General features: G+C 34.0%; 1 protein-coding gene across 17 annotated transcripts in view; it reads left to right on the top strand.

The window, feature by feature from the left end:
- The window catches only part of ADGRL2 (adhesion G protein-coupled receptor L2), a 508,892-nt gene that overhangs the window by 444,991 nt on the left and 39,448 nt on the right, over positions 1 to 24,453 (top strand). For 16 of the 17 annotated variants that reach the window (XM_032360956.1, XM_032360954.1, XM_032360955.1 and 13 more), the window contains 5 exons: positions 7,293 to 7,402; positions 13,674 to 14,474; positions 20,756 to 21,049; positions 21,899 to 22,002; positions 22,874 to 23,059. In XM_032360956.1, the coding sequence (XP_032216847.1) occupies positions 7,293 to 7,402; positions 13,674 to 14,474; positions 20,756 to 21,049; positions 21,899 to 22,002; positions 22,874 to 23,059 (1,495 nt within the window). Of the gene's footprint in view, positions 1 to 7,292; positions 7,403 to 13,673; positions 14,475 to 20,755; positions 21,050 to 21,898; positions 22,003 to 22,873; positions 23,060 to 23,864; positions 23,904 to 24,453 lie in introns of all 17 variants that reach the window. The other variant, XM_032360964.1, reaches the window with a different exon arrangement.

The following is a 24,453-nucleotide window of genomic DNA, read 5'->3' as shown; positions in this document are numbered from 1 at the left end:
ATTACTTTCCTTGAATAAATCTATTCTCATTAGATCTTACCTATTCGTATTTTAAGGTCACCTGCTATATGTGTAAAAATTTATTCTTAATTTGGACTCAGAAGGTCAAGAGTTCTAGTGCCTAGAGTACTGTACATTCGTTCTTGGTCATTTGGAATTGTTAGTGTTTGAAGTGATTTGGAAGTTTAAAGTGTACTTTTTTCCTCTGTCTTTAAATAGTCTCTCTCCTAAGTGCTGTATCATTGGCTTTCATGATACAAAATTATGTCCAAATTGACAGAATTCTCTGAGAATCAGGTACAGCTGATTGAAGCAGAATTGGATGTCTGGTATTTATTTTCTACTAACTGTGTTTATTTATAAACAGAAATAGCCAGGCTAACTACTCATCATTTATTTCATTCATTCAAAAACAATTACTGAATCTCTGTTATGTGCCAGGCATATAATCACCTCCAATAAAAATGTAGAGGTTGACAATATCCTTTTTCTTTTGTTTCTTTTTATGTTTGCCCTTTGAGGTAACTTTTCTAATTTTTTTTAAACTGGTTTATTTGAGTAGAATAAAATTTACTTACAGACATACAATAGGTTTGTTTAGTTTTTGTTATGGTTTTAGTAATTGAGACTCAGGAATTAATATCATTCCTATTTATTATGAGAGAATGGATTCAGTTGCAGTAATTCAACTATAGATGTTGGGTTCATTAAGAAGAAATTATCCCCCATGTGTATGTGGTTTAAACTCTTCCAGGGTACTCTTGTGAATGTTCTGCTTATATATGGCACTTTGGAAAGGAGTGTCATTACATTATACCCTGGTACCTTGAAAACATGTTGTTTGTTTCCAAAAAAGTGAGCAGTTTTAACTGAGGTAGAAGATTACTCAGGAAAGAAAACAGACCCGTTATTGCTAGTATTTTATAATTGAATTTTAAAAGTAACAGATGCCATGAAGAAACTGAAATTGTGGAAGCAATCTTCACTGAACCTACAGGCTCAGTAAAGAATTGGACTAATTCTAGAGGGTGACTCCAAATTTACGCAAACATTAATTTTTAGTTTCTGTCATGAGCTTTTCTGTTGAATGCTGGAGTATTTGTTCAAGTCGGTAGATTTTGCATTTTTAATCTTCCTTAGAACTGTGGTGAATAATGGCCCCTGGCAGGAGATAATGAAATTTTCTTAATTTATATTTTCAAGCAGAAGCTTCAATTGAAAATGGCGTCCTATGGCCTGGAGACATAGCTGTAGTGCAAGTTTCAGGGGAGATGCAATAATAATGCAGTGCCATGGAGACAGGGAATGATGGGACAGTGGAGAAGTAATTTAAGGAAGAAAAGAGAATGTACCAAAGCTTTATTGTAGCATATCTAATGATCTGCTGAAGATTCCCAATGGTTTTTGGAGCATGACTGGAAAAACTAATGTTATCTTCCCAAAACAGAAGCCCCTGCTTAATCAGCAGAACAAGACTATTGATTAAAACACCTCTCACAATAGATTACACATGGAATCTCATCTCCATACTTTGCACTTGGTAAAGTGTAATAATGAGCATAAGATAATCAGAAGAAGAGTAAAAGCAATTTGCTGGGCATTGTACAATCTAAGGTTAGGATTGGAAAGGAAACAAATTTGCATGAATAGTTGGCCTGTTTTTAAAACTGTACATAGGAAATCTTATGCACAGGATAGGAACTACTCTGGAACAATAAAACATATTCTGCCCCTAGTCAGATCCCCCTCAGGTTTGCAAATCTATGTCCACCTTATGTAAGGGAGTACTTATTATTGATATTTTTGGTATTTCATTTTTGTTGCATTGTGCAAAGAGTTCGCCTGCATTATCCCATCTAACCTTAGAGATAAACTTCGAAAGAAGGTTGTAAGCTTTACTACATTACGTAGGGGCTCCTAGTAAAGGCAACAAACAGACTGGAATAGAAACCCCAGTTTTTTCTGACTCTAAATTGTCTGCTTTTAAACACTAATTTTCCCTAATAGCAAATGATTTTGCTTCTGAACAAAGTCAAATGGTACTCTATATTGTTATTCTTATATAGTTTATTTTCAGATTATAAGTAATGTGTGCATTGAGCTTTCTTTCATTTACACTTTTAAAAGATGAAGGAAAAGCAACATATTAATAGTTTGTTTGCATTATTAATATTTCATTAGTGATGAATCAGTACCGTCCCCAAAATAAAAAAAGATAATGTTTCTTCAAAGTACTGCTAATTTGTGCATGACAATTTCTAAGGTAATTTCCATATACATATGTAAATTAATGATAATACACATTTATAAATTGCCTTTTCATCAATTATACATTTTGGTGGCAACGTTTAACTTAATTTCAAAAATGACTGTGGATGACTTAAAAGTTAATATTGAAACCTGAGAATATTGATTGCATCTGGAAGATAGATACACAGCTTTAATACTTTCAACTTTTACTGTATGCTCATTGTGATTGTTAAGAGAGTCATTAGATATTTTGTAAAGTATTTTTCTATTATATATTATGCACAAACCTAGACATTATCAATGACTTTAAATATCATACTCTGAATTTTGCTGAGAAACAAAGGTATTGTCATTCCCTTATGCAAAGGATGTAAAACCAATAGGTACTAATCTCCAAAATTATGTAGTTTTATTTTCATCAGCTCTTGAGATGTACATTTGGTTTCATTCCTAAGTAGAATATTTTTTTCCATTTAAAGTAGAAAGACTTGCATAAATTAGTTTTAAGCTAATTTTTAAAATTCAGGTTTTTTGCTCCATTTAAAGCAGCTTTTTGACCTATAAAGTAGGATTTAGGATTTTCATCATTGTAGATGATGGGTTTTATGATTAAAATGTAAGTTTTACGAATATTAATATCAGAAATAATACTTTTCTTCTGGTGTTTGAATTTGATAATGTTACAAAGCATTTATTATTGGATTTATTTTAGTGAACATGTGGAATTCTCAGGATGAGTGTTGTACTCTGTGTATTTTAGATTAGTAAGAAAATCAGTAGAAAAAATATTTAAAATGATAGAAAGTTACAACCTAAAATAATGTGTAGAAATAATATATAGGTGATCTTTTTAATAGTGGTTTTAACACAGTGATGTGAAGTAATAAGCCTTTTGTCTGTACATGCCAGCTTTGGGAAATTTTTGGAAATGTGCTTAAGTATTAAAAATGATTAAATGCTTAGACTTTGAGACTGAGTGCCTATTAGGTACGTCAACATTTATCTACTAGTTTGTGTTAAAGCATACATTATACCCCAGAGATTGCTTAGACATTATTTGCAAGGGTTGCCTTTATGCCCTCGAGTTCTAAAAACGATTATTTTCTTCCTGTAGTTGAACCACCTTATTAAAATTTGTTTTAATAAAGAAGTCATAGGTTGAATATAGAAAAATTTACAGTGATTAGAGTGGATCTTTTTTGTTGTTACTATTTTTAATGACATTCTCCTAGGAAGCATGGTGTAATTTCACAGATTGTCAAAAGTTTTATATCCAGATTTATTTAGTGTTAGAAATTTTCATTAGCTAGCAAATATTTAGAAAAAGATTATATCTTCCTTCTGTTATTAAAAATGAGTGTAAATGAGATGCACCTATTTAAAAAACCGTATTCTTCTGCCTTGTTTTCATTCATACTTAATTTTTTATGCTTAACGTTTAAGAAAAGTATAGATTTTTAACAATGAATCCATATAATATTACCAAAATATGCCGATAATCTAACAATTAATAGATAAATCTTTTTCTGTGGGGGAAGAGGGAGAAAATTAAGCCAGGAACTATGCCCAGGACTGAGAACACAAGCAACTGAAGGCCTTCTTTTCTTGGCTTAGTTGTACCTTTCATTTTCATTAGAATGAAAACTTGAAGCAGAGCAGTTGGTGAGAATTTACTTTGCTTCTGTGGCTAATTGCTTTCTCTTTCCCTATCTTCTTAAATGAGAGTCGTTTATAGCTTTACAATCTTACTAACCATATACTGGCTAAGGAATTTTCAGATTTTTCTCAGTCTTAACAGCTCTTATTTGGTATTTTCTTTCCCCTTGTGTCCCCACACTTACTGAATTTGAAAACTTCAGGTTCTCACTTCTTCATTCATAAATGAATGTATATAATTGTATTTTATTTCCATCACTTTGTTCTCCAAAAGCTTAGGTATTCTTTCCCATGATACTGGTATGCAAATCTGATAGTCTTATTCTTTTTACAATTGCGTTTCTCTTGCCGGTCTTGTTTTAGCCCCCAGTTCCATTTTTTTTTTCCTCAAGATCAAGTTCTAGTATTTCCCATATATAAAAAGAATATTTTTGATATCTTGGGAAGCTTTGAATTCTAGAAATCTTTATAATTTTTTTTTCAGGAACTCCGTTAAGTCTTCTTACCTTCATTTTACTTAAGATTATAACCCTGTAACACTTTCTGCTTTCATAAAATAAATGTTTTGTACAGTGTGATTATTAAAAGACATAAAAATCATATGGTTGATATAAACTTTGGTAATTGCGTTTGACATTCATTTGAACTTGTATTTGTGGTCAGATGACTAATGCAAAAAAGTTCAGAGAAAGTAAATATGAATAGTTATTCTTCATTTTATGGTGTTGGTCTCTCTTAAAATATAGTGGAAGAAGGAAATCTTACCCCTTGTATACCTCTTGCAGACATCCTGTGGCATTGAAATGTATGAAATAAAAGATATTTTTTAAAGATTTTATTTATTTATTTGAGAGAGAGACAGTGAGAGAGAACATGAGAGGCGAGAAGGTCAGAGGGAGAAGCAGACTCCCCATGGAGCTGGGAGCCCGATGTGGGACTCGATCCCAGGACTCCAGGACCGTGACCTGAGCCGAAGGCAGTTGCTCAACCAACTGAGCCACCCAGGCGCCCCAAAGAGATTTTTTAAAGAGTTTAATTTTTTTCAGAGAGAGAATGAGAGAGAAAGAGAGCATGAACAGGGGGAAAGGGCATGACCTGAGCCAAAGGCAGATGCTCAACCAACTGAGGCACCCAGGTGCCCCAAATAAAAGACATTTTTGATCCCATATTATATTCATATTTATTTATCTGATCATCAGGGGGGAGATGGATAATTGTCGATATATTCTTTATTTTTTAAAAGATGTATTTATTTATTTTAGAGAGAGAGAAAAAGAACACATGCATGGGTTATTTATTTATTTATTTATTTATTCTATGATGTGAATTCCTAAATCCTTTGGGCTATACCCTCTTTCACTCTGGTCCAGAATCCTTCACAGTCTTGGTCTATTTCAACCTTGAGTGCAGCTCCTTTACTCTGGCCATGTTTTCCCGAAAACATGGCAGGGTTTTGTCGAGTAGCTGTAAAAGGCACACTAAGGGAATATATAACAGGGATGTTAAGTCGCAGGAGTTTAGATTTGCCTGTTTCTGATAGGTATGGGAGTGAGAAAACGGGAGGATCCTTGGAGGTATAAGTCAGTATAAGGAAGGAAAGGACCAGGTAGTGGGTGAGGATTCCTGGAAGATCAAGAACAAAGTGGGGAACTCTCTTATTGTTGTAAAATTTAAGAAAGAAGAAAATATGAAACATTAGATACTGATGTATTGACAAATCTTAAATTCATCAGTTGTTTAAAATTTTAAGATATGAAATTGGTTATGTGGTTCACGTTAAAATAATTCACTTACACTAAATGGAGAACCACTGACAAATTTCTTCAAATGATTGAATCAGTTTAAGAGAAATGCAGATAATGGAAGTAAAACATGATGTTGCCTAAGAATGTGACACTGCACCATTTCCATTGTCTGTGCTTTTGAAAATTATTCTATGTGGTATGTTTTTTAAAATAAATAGCATACACTACTCTAGATGAATTGTGATAAAAGTTATTATTAGTTTAATATCTGTGCAAGCAGTATTATAGTTTATGTAATATTTAGGACTTTTGTTTGAAGTTTTTGAATATACTTTGACCTATGAAACTTACCTGTTTGATCCTGTAAGAGTTTTCAGGTCTTGCTGCTCTTCAAGGATGAAACTGCCTGGTTTGAGTTGAAATGGCTGCAAGTTTGCATGACTTAGCATGCCTACCCCTCTTTAATGCATATCTCCTTCCACTGTCTTCATTAGTTGTCATGCTAAAAAAAGACGGAGCTGGGTTGTTTTTTTTTTTTTCCATTTTTTATCGGCCATTTTTAGTCCAGTTATTTTACACACTCTAAGAATATTTGGTATTCAGATTGTTAAATAAATTTTGTTATAATGCTCTTGTTCTGCTTGCTTTGCCTTCTTAATTTATGCACTATCTCAAAATATAATAAAATCCTGCAAACATTACATTCCGTTGAGTTGTAATCAGGGCAAATTATAAAGGGAAATGGTTCTTGCCTTTATAAAGCTTATAAAAAGATCATTTTGAAAAAATTCATAGAACTTAAATAAGTATCATCTTACCTAAAATTCTGCCTTAATCCTAATAATCTTGATGAGTAAGTGACAACATAAAAATAAAATAATAAATAGGACATCTTAGACATCATGTTAGTGCTCTTCTCCTTAACATTCTATTTCAGAGAGTATTAATTTAAAAGAACCTAGGTTCATAGTCATGTTGTATTTAGTATAAGCATGTGGGGAATCAATGAACATGACAGGAGTAAGAACAGTCTTAGACACAATATGTGCCAGGCACTGTGCTCACTGCTCTAAATGTGTTCTGTCATCGATCAAGCCAGAGCACTGAAGGTGTGATCTGTCAACTTGCTATCTGTTATGGAAGAGTGCAGAAAGTTCCTGTAATAGAAAATGTAACACAAACTGGATTTAATGGATAAACCTAAAAACCTGGCTTCTTCTTTGTTTTAATTGTTCTCAGAACTTACTTCCAAGCTATTCAATTTCTGACTGTTTCTGTTTAACCATAGTATCATTTTTAATTGTTATTTTAGTTCTTAAATATGCAAAATATACTTTTTTCTTAGTACATGTCGAAAATGCTAAAAATTCCAATTAGGTGTATAGTAGAATAATAGAGAACTCTTCCTTTCTTTTTGCTTTGAATGAAAATATAGTGTGGCCCGTGATAAAGAAATAGTACAATATAAAATAAGATTTTTATGGCTCTGTATTTAATAATGTGGAGCAACCTAATATCAGTTGAATTTTTTTGTTTTATGGTACTAGTTGCTTAAAATATGAATCAGTTCTGTCTTAGATTTCTTTATTAAAAACAAACTAATGATTACGTTACACAAGTTTGGTTTGTTTTGTTTTCTAGGTGCAACAATCGAACACAGTGTATAGTAGTTACTGGGTCAGATGTATTTCCTGATCCCTGTCCTGGAACATACAAATATCTTGAAGTCCAGTATGAATGTGTCCCTTACAGTAAGTATGAAGTTTGTGATGTTCACTTTCTCCAGCATTCCTCGTTGATGCTGAAAGACTACACATGTGAAAGAAGCATATGTTTATGGCCTACAAAACCATTATGCATGCAGAGCACTAACAGACTCGGGCCTCCAATTAGCTTCATGAAGTGTGGAAGGAAGCCACAGTGTGATGCTGGCCAAGTGTCTGTCTGTGTTCTTAAGTGTTTGGCTTTTAAGACTAGTGTTTTTCCAGAAAACAAACTTGAATTAGCTATTCACTAGGGCAGATAGAAATCTGTACTTTTGCCCAATACCAGTTGCTGACAAATTGGTTTGGCTCACAGTTTTCTAAAGAAGGAATTGACTTCGGTTTTAATCGTGAGCTACTTGAATGGCTACCTGCTGTTGTGGTAACTTTAGTGCCCGGTAAAAGCTACCGTTGTAGTAACTGAGGCAAGTGCTTTCCTTTTTTTGTTTCCTTGTCCTTACACGAGCCTTTCTTTTACCAGATTCAGTGTTAAAATCTTAAGAGTAAATAAAATAGATAGAACAAAACCTTGCATATGCGTCTATTTTTAATTTGACAACATCCATTAGATCCTGTAGAGGGATATTTAAAATTCAGGTGGAAGTTTCATAAGTACTCTTCAGCTCCCGCTCTAATTCTGTGTAGTTTTCCTCCTAACCTCAGAATTCATACTGCTGAATTGTGTTCTGCCCTTTCAGTAGAAAAAAGCATTTTAGACGACCAGAAGTTTCAGTATGTTAGGTAATTTTCATAAGCTAGTTTGTTTAATAGTGTTCTTCTTTACTTTTTCAAATAAAAAAAAATGTATCTTGTAACCTGGATTCATGGGCATTTGAATTGAAGTTTTTAGCAGCAGTTATCTTTAGCAGCAATGATCTGAGAAAGTTTTATACACTTCCCTCTTTTAAAAAGGTGGATTTGAACTAAATAATGAAATTGCCTTTTCTAGAACCTCAAAAGCTAGATCACTATTCCTGATAGATTTCTATGTCCAAACTATCAATATTTTTAAAACCAAAGGACTGAATTCAGATAAATATATGTCCAATATACTAGTAGTACATTCTAACATGTCCTGTGAATGGTGCGGGCTCTCTCCTCTCTGCCCACAGTTTCGATAAATTGTTTTTTTGTGGGTATCAGTTAAAGGCCAAACACAGATTATCTTTTCTTTTCATCCCCGCTCTGTGTTCCTGTGTTACAGTGAAATGGATGCTTTTTATGTTTTCAGTATTTTCTATACCATTTGTAGGATTGGAAGCCTACTGAGTGCACTGATCTTTATATTATTTCTCTTGTGTGTAGTGTTGGTGGCTTACATAATCATTCTCCTGTGCCACTAGAGGAATATTGTATTCTTTTGAGCTAACCAAAATTTTGTTCTGTAAAGTCACTTTCATTTGAATTTATTATGGTTTCTGTCCTCAAATTAGAAAAGGAATACAGCATCCATTCCCAAACAGTGGAATCAGTCAGAGCTGCCAAGAATTGTCTTTCTGGAGCCAGTTCCTGTAACCTAGTCTATAGACCAAGAACAGTGTTAAGCAAATATTATTTTCAGACTCTTAAGTTATTTCTTGTGCTGTTTTAGAAAGGAAAATGTGGATATCTTCTGGAACATCTAACTTTCAAAATTTTACTTTTTCAGTTCTCCAGAAGTATTGTATATTGTGCACTAAACTTGCAAATAGCTATATTCAGAGAAGTATTTGTTCTTTTTAGTTTGTGTCCTTTAAAAAAAAAAACAGTAATTAATTCGCTGTTACCTTTCTAGATGTTTGCACGAGGCAGAAATAAGTCTGGCTTTTTTTTTTTTCCCCCAAATTATTCCATGCTAAAGAATAGAATTATATTTCCTATATACTGTACAGTAGTGACACACTATCTATTGCATGATTTTCACTAATACAGAAATTAATGCAAAGAATCATTTGAATTGTTTTGACATTAGGTATGATTCTGTATTTCCTTATCTCTTTTCCTTATTTTCTTCTCCTTTTGTTTCTTTATGTTTCTGTTATACCCATCCCTTATACTTTTATTTTAAGCCCGTATTTTCCCCTTTCCCTTGTTTTTTTGTTTGTTTGTTTAAAGATTCTATTTATTTATTTGACACAGAGAGACAGCAAGAGAGGGAACACAAGCAGGGGGAGTGGGCGAGAGAGAAGCAGGCTTCCCACTGAGCAGGGAACCCAATGTGGGGCTCTATTCCAGTATCCTGAGATCATGACCTAAGCTCAAGGCAGATGCTTAACTGACTGAGCCACCCAGATGCCCCTCCTCCTTGTTTTAGTACCCCGTATAATTTGCATACCCCCTTCAAACTTTATATAATTGATAAAAATTGTCACTAAAACATTAATTATATGTCTTTTACCATCTGGCTTTATGCCAGTTTCTATCCAGAGCAAATTCTCAAGCGGTTTACACATCTAAATACTTTACCTCCTTTTAAAAAAAAATCCAGAAATTTTCTATGATTTTTGAAAATTTTATAATAAATTTACCCAACAGAATTTATTAGAAATGTCATTGATTGTTTTACTTTTTATGTTTATAGACAGACACATGTAATACTACATGTGACATTTATACCTACCCAGATAATGCCTGAAAATAATTATTAGAATTTCGTACCTTATAGGCAAGATTGGTTTTGCTATTTGTGCCCTATTTTTCAAATTATCATTAAATTATACAAATTATACTATAATTTTAGCTATAAGTTTTGTCTGAGAAAATAACCATTACTATTAATTAAATTTTTTAATGAATCTATGTGAGATTATTCAAAATGAAATAGTGTGTCACTTCAGATACAGAGTATGTAGGCTTAAGTTTGTTTGGGGCAATTTTGTTTTTTGCATATCCATCTAGTCCTCCACTGATATTAGTGAGTTGTGTATTTATGTTTGGTCTATAGAATAGCAAATATATTGTTATGAATTAATTCATAGTCTTTTAAAACAAGTTGCAATATACATTTGGCATGTGATGAAGAATGCTAATTTCATTAATTTTATCGTATTTTTATATTCTTCTGGGTTGATGAAGTTTTGGCTGGTTTGACAGATCTCTGTCCTTTCGGTTTTCATAAAAATCATAATGTAAGGACTTTTGTTTTCAATATCCATATCTTACATGATTCATCAATCATCAAAGTTTTATTTAATTATTTTTTATTTTTACATTTGGCTGTTACTTCTGTTTTCATCAGTTTTAAATTATGTACAACTTCTATACATTTTCGTTTCTTCAAGTGATTAGTTAAATCACAAAGGAAGACTTCCCTATTTAGTATTGTGCTAAGCAAATGCACGGTCATTTTAGTGTATCACATAATAAAGCCTAGCCATTTTCAATGAATGGGAAACAATATATTTTTATACATTCCTTAATGAACTTGTTTTAAGTTCTGTTTTAAATATGTAACATATTTTAAAATGTATTATTCCCATCCTTTACATTTAATTGATTCACTCAGTAAAATCATTCTTTCCAGAAAAAAAGAATATGGCTGTTTTTAAATATAGTCTGAGAAGTCACAAGACTAATAATTTCTCTTATGCTCATTTTCCCACCACGCCCTTCCGTTATTGATTCTAAACAGGTATAATATTGCTCTTCGTTGAAGAGTAGTTTTAGGCCTACTGGTTTATAAAAAAGATCTGTTTCATATCAGTAACGCTGAACTTACTTTTCCTGGATATAGTCAGAATTACACATTATAGGGCAAGTATGTTTCCTGAAAGTGGTCAAATAGACCAAGTTGGATGGGGAGGTGGTATTGCTTAATGCAGAGGGTTATATGCTATTCCTGTAGCAAAATATTTGTATGGCATTTCTCCCTGAGGTATTTCCGGAGGTCAGTATTTAATCTTGATGAATTATTGTAATTTTTAAAAATTAATCAAGCTAAGACATCTTAATGAAATGTGCAACTACAGTGTCTTTGAGTAATCAGTTTGGAGATAGAATATTAGCACACCCTAATGCATTTTAATAAGGAAAGAGGGAGAATCACAGACATTAATCTGGTCACTTTATGAAATTCAGGCAACATACTTCAGAGCCTACATACAATCCAAAATAGTGTTTTATGGTTTGTAATTATTAGACTTCTATTTACCAACAAGAATCTTATATAGCACCCTTCCTAACTGTATAATCCGTTTCTTTAGACTTCTTGGAGGGAGGATTTTTTTCTCTCATATAACTGTACTAATCAGGTTTGTTTTATGAAAGCATTTACCTCTTATGGGGTCTGTGGAGTCAAGGTATTTGCTTTGAATGCTTGGTATGATTGTCGTTGCATGCCAGCTTGCTTTCTGTGTAAATTGATGATGGTAGACAATGTCATAATAAGCTAACCATAATTCTTTCTTCCTTTTTCTCCTTGCCTACTGTGCTTGCTTTTTCCTTGTATGTATTTTTGCTTACTTTTTTTAAAAAAAAATAGACTTAATATAACGAGTTTGAGATATGTAATATAGGGAATTTAGTAAGAATTTTATTTTGTAAAGTATATATAAACCTAAATAAGCAAATTTACTAATTCTTGGTGGGAAAGAAAGACACTATGTTACCCCACCCTTCAGAATCCTTATTGGGGTAGCAGGAGAGATTTATATATCCTGCAAAGGAGGCATTTTTTTTTCTTATAATTAAGATGGATTTTTCTAGAAATAGAAAATAATAAAGAGACATTAAAAAGTACTAAGATGCATAATTATATATTTATTCTTACATAAATGTCTTTGGGAGAGTGTTAAAATATAACCGTATCAATATTCATTAATTTTGACCTAAGGTCTAAAATTGAGTTTCGTTTTTTTATGATATATTTTCCTGTTATTATGCTTACCTGATTTTAGTCAATTTAATATTGAGCTTAATAATAAGATAGATGGGGATGATACACCTTTGCATGCATTTGTGTCTGTAGCATAAGTATATAAAGTAAAACTGGATAAAAATGCTGAGTGACTTTAGAAAGGCAAGAGTATATATACCATGCATTAGTGAAGAGTTTCATTATTTATTCAGGTACACTAAGTGAAGCAACATGCCAACGTATTTGTATTGCCTCCTTAATCTACTAAAATGATTGATCCATGTTCCTTTATGTAACTTTAGAATCTTTCTCCTGCTAGGTTTTCCTGTTGTGTGTTTCTCTTTATCCAAAGTAGTACAGCTCTTATTCTTCCTATATTTAGCATCTATTACGAATTCAGTCTTAGACTAATAGTCAATTTATTTTAATCTTTTTTCTTTTTTCCTCGCACTTTTTTTTGTTTTTCTTCCGATGCTTAAAATAGAAGTGGAGCAAAAAGGTAAATAACGTATACAGTCTGAACCCCAGCTCCCTGTTATGTGCCTTATGGATGTCACCCCTCCCTTCCCTCCCTCCACAACACTCCTGACATTAAAATAATCAGCAGGATCTCATAAATGCACCTCATAAAGAAGTCAACTGTTTACGATGAAATTACATGACTGCTAAATCTGGTGATGGGGTAAAAATTCTGAAGTCGGCGAGGGGGAGCTGCTCCTTTCTGGGTTTCTTTTTTACCCTTTATCTCTTTTTTCGGACACCCCTGGATATTTTATTATTAACGTGTCATCCTGCCTGGCTTCCAGAACCCTCTCCATAGCATGCCATGGTTACAGGGTCTCCCGGTTGTTTCATCACTGCTTTCCTTGTATTTACTTTTCTCCGTTCCTAATTACATTTCCTGAATATTTATGTTTCTTCAATTGAAGCACCTTTGTTTTCAGTCTGACTTCTATAAAAGTTCTAAATAAGCCTTCACATTGGGTTTTTGTTTTATTTCCTTTATTTTAGTGTTTTGCTTTTGGGGGTTTGTAAGTAGGGTAGGGAAGGGAGGGGACACCGTTGGGACTAAATTAAAGTACTTTGTACGCTGTTACACACAAAGCTCAAAGTTTTGAAATATTAATTACCAGATTATAAGATTAAAAGCTCGTAACAAAAATGCACGTTGTCAGCTCAGTTATGAATGGTCTTAAACTTAGGCTTGTATGTGTGAAAATAAACCCCAGCCACTTTGTATGCTGCTACATTGATTATTGTAACTTAAGGAAAGAAGGGTGGTACTGTTTTAAGTATAAATTTTGGTTAAATCTAATGTTAATAAAACACTTTTTTTCTCTTCTGATTTATGATCATTAAAATTTGTGTTTGCCTGTTTCATTTTCTAACTTGGCTTAATTATTGTCTTTTCTCTGTGACTGTTAGTTTTTGTGTGCCCTGGGACCTTGAAAGCAATTGTGGATTCACCATGTATATATGAAGCTGAACAAAAGGCAGGTGCTTGGTGCAAGGACCCTCTTCAGGCTGCAGATAAAATTTATTTCATGCCCTGGACTCCCTATCGTACTGATACTTTAATAGAATATGCTTCTTTAGAAGATTTCCAAAATAGTCGCCAAACAACGACATATAAACTTCCAAATCGAGTAGATGGTACTGGATTTGTGGTATATGATGGTGCTGTCTTCTTTAACAAAGAGAGAACCAGGAACATTGTGAAATTTGACTTGAGGACTAGAATTAAGAGTGGAGAGGCCATAATTAACTATGCCAACTATCATGATACCTCACCATATAGATGGGGAGGGAAGACTGATATCGACCTAGCAGTTGATGAAAATGGCTTATGGGTCATTTACGCCACTGAACAGAACAATGGAATGATAGTTATTAGCCAACTAAATCCATATACTCTTCGATTTGAAGCAACGTGGGAGACTGTGTATGACAAACGTGCTGCATCAAATGCTTTTATGATCTGCGGAGTCCTCTATGTGGTCAGGTCAGTTTATCAAGACAATGAGAGTGAAACAGGCAAGAATGCAATCGATTACATTTACAATACCCGATTAAACCGAGGAGAATATGTAGATGTTCCCTTCCCCAACCAATACCAGTATATTGCTGCAGTGGATTACAATCCTAGAGATAACCAACTCTACGTGTGGAACAATAACTTCATTTTACGATATTCTCTGGAGTTTGGTCCACCTGATCCTGCCCAAGGTAAGAATGTTTGCTTGCTAATGCTTTTGGCATTAAGCTTATTTTTAAAAGACTTGAAAGTTTTTTTTCCTGTCTGTTTCCTTCTCCTTTTCATAGTCAAAGCTCAAAGGATAATGTATTTCATGCCGTCACATAGCGGGTACATTTTAGCCTTAGTTTGGCCTATTTTCTTTCACTGAATTTTTTCATTTAAATGTCGATGACAGAAAATTGTAGCATCATTGGTCAGTTCAGTTTTTCATTGCTAAAAATATAATAACCAGCTACAAACCTGTTAGCTTTGTGTTTTGTTTTGTTTTGTTTTTTTCCTACCTGACTTCTGAATTGATTACAATCTATGTGTAGACCTTTTAACTTCTTGGCGCCAGTGGTTAAGGGAAATGTGTGTTAGGAAGTCCCAGGAGAATTGCTAGGCTTGATGTAAAATGTCAGGCATAAATGTTCTGAAGTTTTGGTATTGCTGTCGGGATAGGAGAGGGAGTCATCCAACATCCTCCTAGTAAAATTACACATTTTTATTTCCTGATAAATTAGTGATGGTTTTAAGTAAATATTTCTTTGACTTCAACTGTCACACATAGACTAAGCATTAAGTGATCCCACGTGGTGATTTATGAAGATGGATCAGCTAACATTTTCGATTTGTGTTCTCTTTAGGTATCTTTGTGGAGGATCATTACTTTAGAAAGTAATGTAAAATCTTGGGAAATATATTTTAGTTGATCAACTGAATTCAGTTCTGTGGGAAACAATTTATGAGGGTAAATTAAATGAATATTTCATTAAAACAAGATTACCTATACTCATGATAAAAGTAACCTATTCATACGTTGTTACAGAGCTTATACTAATTATAAGTCTTTTCTATTTGAACAGTGATATTTGTGCTTTAAAGATCTGAATATTTCAATATACTCAGTTATTTGGAATTTTCCAAGTATTAAGTTACTTGAAAATTTTAGGAACCAAGAAGTTCTTTGGAGTGACTAAATCAATCTCTTCAACAAGGTGAAAAAGAAATTAGTATATCTTTCTGTCAAAGCAATACTCACACTCTACACACTTAAACATAATTACATGTACCTAAACATTTTTTAAGATATACTGTTACTAAGTTCTAAATATTGTAATAGGGTCAGGAAGGACCTTAAAAGCAAAAGTCACAACTTTTTATAGTTGACTTTCTAATTTGAATCGTTATAGTATACCAAAATATGTTATTTTTTTTCTTTAAAAAGTAAGAGAATAATGACAAATTGACTTAACGCAAGACCCCTTTTATTCTAATTCATGTATGGCTGGAAGTTTTTGCATTAAATTTATAGTAGTAATGTCCATTGTTAAATTTTCAGCAATTAAATCTTCAAGGATAATATCATAGCATCATTTACTTTTTTAAATATTTTAAAAGATTTATTTATTTATTTTAGAGAGAGAGAGAGGGAGAGAACATGAGCCAAAGGGCAGAGATGGAGAGGAAGAGAGACTCAATCAGACTGTCTTTTTCTCATAAGGCCAGCAATTTGGAACATTTTCTGTATCTCAGCTGTTTTTCTTTTTCTTTCCTTGTTTTATTAACATATAATGTATTATTTGTTTCAGGGGTACAGGTCCGTGATTCATCAGTCTAACACAATTCACAGCACTCACCATAGCCCCCAATGTCTCGGCTGTTTTTCTAAAAGCTAGTACCATTCTTCTCCTTTATCCTATAGGTTTGTCAAAGGCAGAATTCAGGAATTGACAAAATCTGACATTGTATATTGATTGCTGCGTTAATCTTTTTGTAACCTGTGTTACTCACACACAGCTGTTACATTTGTTTGGTGCAACAATAAATCTCTTCCCCCTCCATTAGGAAAAAGAGAAATAAAATACTTTTAAAAATGCAAATTCATAATCAGACAACACCTGAAAGACTGTGAATAAATTGAGGACAGACTCAATTCAACAAAGAGTCATTGCCCTGTCTACTTGTCACAAAGTACTTTGTGAATGCAAGATGAGTACTGATGTGATTTTCCATATGTGGCTTATATTCTAGTAAAGAATTTGATCCATTTCAGATGAAAAAGTCTTCAATAATTTAGATATTTTTTGAAAACCAGTTATCAGCTTTGAAAATGGGAAACGGGCATATTTGGTAGTTGTGTTTCCACAACTGAGTTTTGTTACCCAATATAATTAGCCACTCATAAATATTCCCAGAAAGTAAAAATTCTTATTGGCCCCGTATTAAACTCTTAGTGATACCAAGTTTTATATGACCTAAATCTCTCTTGCTCCTGATTGAAACATATTCTCTTTTCTCTCTTGTGATTTATCTTCATGTGCTCTTAGAGACTCCTGTCTCTCTCAGATGGGCTGATATCTATATGCATGTAAATGGGGCCTTGCAGAACTATTCTGGCCCATCAGTTTAGGTCAAATCAATAAGCCACTGTCAGCTTTTCTGAAGCAAGATCCACAAAACTGATAGGACAGAGCAGTCAGAGAATTCAGATCTTTAGCCGTCATAAAACAATGATTGACTGGTTGGCTGTAGTTTAGCCTATGTACTAGATTTGCTACTGTTTATGTTTCTAAGGTATACAGCATGCTGTAAAATTACCATTCCTTTCAATTTTTGTTGTGGACTGTTTCATAGTCCGTTAGCTTCAAAACTTTTCCCCTTTTATAAACGCAAGCCTTTTCTCTCCTAACAGGGCAAGTATATTATTTCTTTGCCCTAATCATGGTTTTCAGATACATGTTTTTTTTTTCCTTTGAATTTTTATCCTTATGTTATCTCTACATAGTTCAGTTGCTCCATTTCTCTAGACTAGCTCTTTATTTCCTTTTACCTTCTCCCCCTCTAAAGTGGGCTTAGGAAAAACCCTTTCAGTCCTATTTCAACTCTGTTTCTTAATCTGAATTGCTTTATATTTACTTTGTCTGCAAATTTGATGTCCCAAATGTTATTTTTCTTAAAGATTTTATTTATTTATTTGAGAGAGCGAGCACGCACACAAGCTGTGGGGAGTAGAGAGGGAGAAGGAGGCTCCCCGCTGAGCAGAGAGCTGACTTGGGGCCCAAGCCCAAGGCCCTGGAATCATGACCTGAGCCAAAGACAGACACTTAACTGACTGAGCCACCCAGGTGTCCCTCCCAAATATTGAAAAGATTTTATGTCTTGGGTTTTGGCAGTTCCTGAATATTTGTCTTAGAGAAATTATGAAGTAAGACACTTCAGTAGTATGAGGGAAAAATTTTTATCAAGAGAACTAGTTAGGTTTATTTATTTAGGAAGTGTTTAGCATAGAATATATACTTCTTGAAACATCTCTCCACTGATAATGATTGCTCAATAGTAAATTGAGGCATTCTGTATGTGTTTGTTGAAATTTTCAAGGGCAGTTCTTAAATATGTTTATGAGCATTTTATTAGTACTGTTTTTGGGTCTCTATACCCAAATGACAAAACTAAGCAGAGTGCTAAGTCACTTAATCTGGTTGCTTGATATGACACTCTGATAACTCTGGGACAGAACTTTGTAAAATAAGGTTTAGATTTGAGATACAATTCAGCTGTGAATTGCCATGTTTTCTATTACTATTTATAGGACATTCCTGAGTTTTGAATCTTTTGCCATAGAAGTTACATTACGAAACTTTTTATCATCTGTTGCTCTAGTATTTTATATTATCTTCCTACATCTTTTCTTGTTTTAGAGATTTACACAGAAAAGTATCAGTTAGATGCTCCAGAATAAGGGCAGATTACTTTGTGGGATGCCATACTTTTTCCAGATTCTATGAAAATCTTTTGCCTAGAAAAGTAAGATCATAACATTCAAGAGTATGTCCAGGTGACCTTAAGCAAATTGCCTAACCTTCACCATGGCTCAATTTTCTCATCTGTAAAAGGAAGATGATCATAGTGGCTACTTCATGGGGTTGTGTGGTAAGGATTAAATAAGATGATCTGATGATCCATGAATGGTGATTAACATAGCATCTGGTACATAAATCTGAATAAGTGCCGGCTTTTATCACTATCAGATGCCCTGTTGGGACCTGTCTTCACTTATGGAAGAAATGTTAATTTTTAGAAACAACCTCTGTGCTTATGGCTTCATCATTAGAAAAAATTGCTTTCTGTACAGTTGCAAAACTTCAGCTTTGCAAAATTCCAGAAATTCTGATGGCCTTTCAAAAGGGTTTAGTTTTGCCACTTACAAGTTTACTTTTAGGTTCTTCATGATGTCCCAATATTTCTTTGATTTATCTTTGAAGAAGATTGATTTCCTTTAAACTTTTGATGAACAAAAGGTGAAAATATATGAAATTTATTATCAAAAACACATGCAAACCACAGTATCAACCACAAGCACTACTTCACATGCTACAAGAAATTTTGTGCATTTACCAGAGATCATTTTATTACCTACCTTGATTCAGTTATCATGATGCTTTCCTGATGCTTAGCTAGCAGATCACTAATTGTAGTATTGTTAAGACATATTTCCATGACTAAAGACATAGTAATTAGTGCAGTGTCAAGGGATACATAAGGTGGTGTGGCACTAAACCATTTTCCTCTGTCCTTTTCGTTTATGCTCCAATTTCCCACTACTTAAGATTTGATTCAGAGGCAGTCATTTGACAGTTGTGTAAAAGAAGGTGATGCTTTTGACAAATGTTAATTGAGAAAGCACTGAAAGCCTGGCTGCATTGTAATCAAAAGAAAATTACAGAGGTTTAACAAGATGTCAGGCAAGTGCTTTACAGAAAAAGATAGACAGGTTTGAATCGGTTTCTGCAGCAGCTGGGTAGACATGATGTTTGACACAGCATCTCTCATATGGTCAATAAATTATGCCCTGGAAATAAAACACATGATTAAAAAATTTCTCTTGAGGTAGAAGGAAAAAAGTGTAGGAAATGTCTATGCCTTTTTTGACAAGAAGTTTCTCTCTCTTCAAGAACTATAAACAAGTACACACTACTTTTTGTGATGGACTTAGAATATTCTGTCAGTAGTATCCATACTATATAAACAACTACTTTTGAACCAAAACTTAAAATAATGAACATATTAGTGATAAGATGAACTTGTTTTTTAAGTTTTAATATTCTGGTTTGTTTCTTACATTATAGAGAAAGCATAAAAAAAGTTAATGTTTAAAAAATAGTTTTTTAACTTGTTATACTCTATTAGAAGCATCATATGTATAAGGTTTCGAGAGCCAGTTATCTGCAAATGTTGATGAAACTTTAGTGTGATCACCTAATAGATTTTAAGTGGTAGCATTAAAGTTTTACTGGCAGAATTTTAGTTGTTAAAACTAATTAAATGGCAATCAATGAAGGAAACATTAAGCTCCATTTTTTTTTTTTTTTAAACCTGGTAGATTAAACAGTTTGGAAGTGATGCTGGAAATAAAAAATAACCTTTTAAAATAATTTCAAATGTGTAACTGTAGTTCCTTTTACACTCTGTATTGTCAGTATGGTATGTAGGGTTGGTTTCAAATTAGGCATAATTTGATCTAACCTGTTATCCTGATAAGAGATTACATCGTAACCTCTGACCAGAACTAGTTGGTTGCATTTTCTACCTACGTTTTCAAATGTAAATATGCTTAATGAAGCCTCAGATGTTTCCTTACTAACACAGCACAAGCATGCCAAGCCTATCTTCTGTTTGGATCTAATCAGGCATGCTCAAAAATCTCTCAAGCAAGAATGGCTGCTGGGTGGAAAGATGTCACAGTATTTATTTTCCTGCAAGATGTAGAGTGGGTGACTGATTTTTCTGTTGTCCTAATTATATGTAATTCTCAGATTTTTATTGATGCTTTGAATTTGATTACTTACAGGGTATGGGCTTATATAAAAAAAGAATTTTTCTATATTGTTTCATAGTGACATATACCTGGTCTAGACACTAAAACTGTCCTTCAGTTTCTGTTGGATGATAAATGATGAAGTATACTTAAGCTGTATTATCAAATATTTCATTTAGAAGTAGACTTAAGACAATTAGAGTCATACAGAAAAATCCATAGTAAAGTCTAAACTATCATTACTTAGCCAACAATATGAATAAATTGGAATAAATGAGGGGATTTATTCTTGCTCCTCCCAACTGGTGTTCCCACTAATTCTCATTTTAGTGGTTTTGGGATAGTTGGTTGGGAGGGGTTTTGTGTTGTGTGTGTGCATATACACATTCACGTGTGTGCCTGTATATGAGTGCGAGTGTGTGTGAGATTAACATACTCATCTTTTTTCCGTAGTGCCTACCACAGCTGTGACAATAACTTCTTCAGCTGAGCTGTTCAAAACCACAGTATCAACCACAAGCACTACTTCACAGAAAGGCCCCATGAGCACAACTGTAGCTGGATCACAGGAAGGAAGCAAAGGGACAAAACCACCTCCAGCAGTTTCTACAACCAAAATTCCTCCTGTAACAAATATTTTTCCCCTGCCAGAGAGATTCTGCGAAGCATTAGACGCGAGGGGGATAAAGTGGCCTCAGACACAAAGGGGAATGATGGTTGAACGGCCATGTCCCAAGGGAACAAGAGGTAGTTCTTGTAAAATGCCAAACTTATATTTTTAAATTTAGTGTGAGTAGGTTCTGAATTACACTGAAGTGATTTCGAGGAAAGAGAGACGTTTATGATAGCTTATTTTTTTACTATTTTTGTTAACTTTGGTAATAGAGCATTGGTAGATAACTTACAGGCTCATAGTTATTTAAGGTCAGGCCCGAATTACCTCTCTCCCTGTTGAAGGCCTAGAGGGGTCAAGCCTGACATTTTTTTGCCCATGGACTCCAGGGAGGCTTCCTTACTGCTGCCTTTCTCATTGCAAGTATCGTTTTGGATAAGTCCCAAGAAAATCAAGGGCTCTTTGTTTGTTTGCTATAAACGTCTGATATTTCTTTTTTTTTTTTTTTTTTTTTATTTCCAGCATAACAGTATTCATTATTTTTGCACCACACCCCGTGCTCCATGCAATCCGTGCCCTCTATAATACCCACCACCTGGTACCCCAACCTCCCACCCCCCGTCCCTTCAAAACCCTCAGATTGTTTTTCAGAGTCCATAGTCTCTCATGGTTCACCTCCCCTTCCAATTTCCCCCAACTCCCTTCTCCACTCTAAGTCCCCATGTCCTCCATGCTATTTGTTATGCTCCACAAATAAGTGAAACCATATGATAATTGACTCTCTCTGCTGATATTTCTATGCTGACTTTATATTTACTGTTTATAATCTGCATTATACCCTACTCTTTGTCAGTTTCTGTCAACCAGTTCCATTGGTGTTTATTCAAAATTTAACATGTAGTGTAGTATCATCATAGCTGATTTCCTGAATGCATGCAGAAAAATAGTTTCAATTTCACTGCTGTTTTCTACATCTGTTGTAGGAACTGCATCCTATCTCTGCATGGTTTCCACTGGAACATGGAACCCTAAGGGCCCCGATCTTAGCAACTGTACCTCACACTGGGTAAATCAGCTGGCTCAGAAGGTTGGTTGGAACCTTTTAATATGATACACATTGATGATTAAGGGTGTTAAGGTCTAGCATAAATAATTTAGCTTTGTATGTCGAAACTGGCTTCATCGTTCTTTGTTCAGTAGAAAAATAAGAAAATCATGTATAGTTTTGTCTGTAAACTATTTATTCAAAGTTACTTATGTTTTGGGGCATGCTGTTTTCTAAGTTAAGCTTTTTAATGAGTAGATACTTGCTTGATTTCATTTATATTCAGTTTGTTCTGTTTCTTTTGATGTTTGTAAGATGAATAGCCCATCGGCCTAATAAATCAAATACCATTAAGGTTGCAACTGAATCCACAGAATGCAAGCAGATGTTTATATCACAGATGATTATGATAGAATAAGTAAAAACGACTTTAAAAGGCATTAGTAACTTTAATATTACAACACAATGCGGTGGCATTTTAGTTTCCTCTTTGTCATTTACCTTTCTGAAATGCAAGCGAAGAGTAGATAATAACTCCCAGTATCATACTGATTACATTCTAATTTAAATTTCTGGATCATTGGAATAAATAAATAAGATTTTTAAACAGCAGCTTACAAATGGGTGGCGGTGAAATGAGAAAGCTATCTGAAAAACTTAAAAAGACTTCTGGTTTTCTTTTTTTTTCCTTTCATTCCTTTTAAAGGTCTGGTTAAGAATTTCTTTTGTGTGTTGAGGATCTAAGAACCTTTAATCATATGAAATGAGGAGAAAGTTATTGGCCTCAATTAGTTGCAGATTTTGACATATTTGCAAATATTTCTCTCACCACAACAAAGATACTCAGGAAAAGAACAAGAAGCCGCAAACAGAGCAAGAAATCACACTGAGATAATATAAATTGTCATTTCAGATCAGAAGTGGAGAAAATGCTGCTAGTCTTGCCAATGAACTGGCTAAACATACCAAAGGGCCGGTGTTTGCTGGGGATGTGAGTTCTTCAGTGAGATTGATGGAGCAGTTGGTGGACATTCTTGATGCACAGCTGCAGGAACTGAAACCTAGTGAAAAGGATTCCGCCGGACGGAGTTATAACAAGGTAGGTAGGAATTTCCTGTTATTTAATCAGACATTTTATATGGCAGCTCTTGATTCCTCCAGCACTGGACTGCCAAACCTCTGGCCCCCTTGACATATACTCAGAAACAAAATTTCTGATATGGTTAATTTCCCAAGAAAGAATTACAGTTGAAAAAGGAACAACATGGGGGGGTGGGGAAGGTAAAATTTCTAGGGAGATTTTAGTTGGTGGCAGACATTGCCTGATTGTGGTCGGTATTCCCACTTAAGAATGCATTATCTGCACTTGGAGAGAGTGCGTGTTCTACGTCTCATATACTCTGTACACTAATACATGCAGCTTTTGTGGTTGCACTAAAATTGTAATGCACAGAGGAATGTTATCCACTACAATACTGCTTTCAATTGCAGGTTTTGGGAGAAGGGCACGTTTCCCTCTCTAGGAGGATAGTATATTAGTGCCATTAATTTTTTCTAATACAACAAAAAATTGATAGTTATTTTAACCATACTACCCAACAAGCATAGGAAATTCATATTAAGCCAAAATCTGTGGGTAATATGGTGTTATAGGGTTAAAAAACAGACATTTTTGTTCTGGTTTTATCGTGATACTTTGGATTAGTACACTTAACAAAATGCAGCTATGAACTATAAATATGCAGTTTTGGCAATCAGTGTTAAACTCACAAAAATCCAGAGGACCACCTTGCATAACAAACTTTGAAATCAGGAACACCAGCCTAAGTTTTGAGGATTTCTTTTTTTCCTCCTTTTCAAAAGACAAAATCTAACCTCTGATTTTCTTTTCTTTCACTAAAAAGCTCCAAAAACGAGAGAAGACATGCAGGGCTTACCTTAAGGTATCTCTCCTGTGCTGTCACCCTGCTTTCTCCCTTCTTCAGCCACGCTTTATCATCTTGCTGCATGATCCAATGTATTTCAGTCTTTGATAATTATATAATGTGCCCCATATCAGCTGTACAAATGTTGACTTTTCTCAGGTATATTACTCTCAGAAAAAGCAAATAATTTACCTTTATAATTTTTGCTTTTTTTCCATTCATCCAAACATACAAGAATTTAAATGAAATATCCTCTGAATTGGAAAGTAATCCTATAATCTCTTTGTTTCCTGTTGTCATCTATGTGGATTTAAGAACAACTTGAGTTAAAACAGCTATGATATATTCTTGGCAGTTTATCATATCAAAGACTGTATAGTCATAATGTATGTGCATGAAAAAGTCACTGCTTTCTTATCCCTGTGGTGTACTCTTAAATAAAATAGGCTTTGTCCTGAAATTTTTAGGAGTCATTTCTAGAATCAGGTTGATACATGGGGATGGGTTACTAGAAATGGAATATACATAATGTGACAGAGTTATCAATGTATGTTCTATGTTGGTTTTT

Source organism: Mustela erminea, chromosome 10 (genome assembly GCF_009829155.1).
Source record: "Mustela erminea isolate mMusErm1 chromosome 10, mMusErm1.Pri, whole genome shotgun sequence".
Taxonomy (NCBI): domain Eukaryota; kingdom Metazoa; phylum Chordata; class Mammalia; order Carnivora; family Mustelidae; genus Mustela; species Mustela erminea.
The sequence above is the reverse complement of the archived record's forward strand: the minus strand, read 5'-3'. Positions and strand labels throughout refer to the sequence as shown.